The following is a 275-nucleotide window of genomic DNA, read 5'->3' as shown; positions in this document are numbered from 1 at the left end:
AAGGTAGCTTAATGGTATTTTATGGCCGAAGTTTGTTGACAGTTGTCTGGTTTCTGCAGAGTAATTGCACAGCAGAGAATGCAGAATTGTTTGTCAACTGCTTAGAAGCCATGGTGGAGACTGCATTACCAACAGAAGGAGATGAGGGCTCGGAAATGGAGTTGGCTCAGTATCCATCCATGCTCTCCGTGGCATCAGTTAACCTTTCCTCCTCAATGTCCTCCCTAACTCTAGCTTCACCTACAGAAAAGGGTGAGTACTGCCTTGTCTTGCTC

At 46.2% G+C, this 275-nt stretch overlaps 1 protein-coding gene across 8 annotated transcripts in view; it reads left to right on the top strand.

Moving 5' to 3' along the window:
- The window catches only part of LOC119586518 (neurofibromin-like), a gene marked incomplete at its 5' end in the record, with an annotated part of 66,980 nt that overhangs the window by 57,336 nt on the left and 9,369 nt on the right, over positions 1-275 (top strand). For all 8 annotated transcript variants that reach the window (XR_005229956.1, XM_037935267.1, XM_037935261.1 and 5 more), the window contains 1 exon segment: positions 60-252. Coding sequence is in view for 7 of the 8 variants with exons in the window: in XM_037935267.1 (XP_037791195.1) it covers positions 60-252 (193 nt within the window).

The sequence above is a fragment of the Penaeus monodon genome, chromosome 21, assembly GCF_015228065.2.
Source record: "Penaeus monodon isolate SGIC_2016 chromosome 21, NSTDA_Pmon_1, whole genome shotgun sequence".
Lineage (NCBI taxonomy): Eukaryota > Metazoa > Arthropoda > Malacostraca > Decapoda > Penaeidae > Penaeus > Penaeus monodon.
The sequence above is the reverse complement of the archived record's forward strand: the minus strand, read 5'-3'. Positions and strand labels throughout refer to the sequence as shown.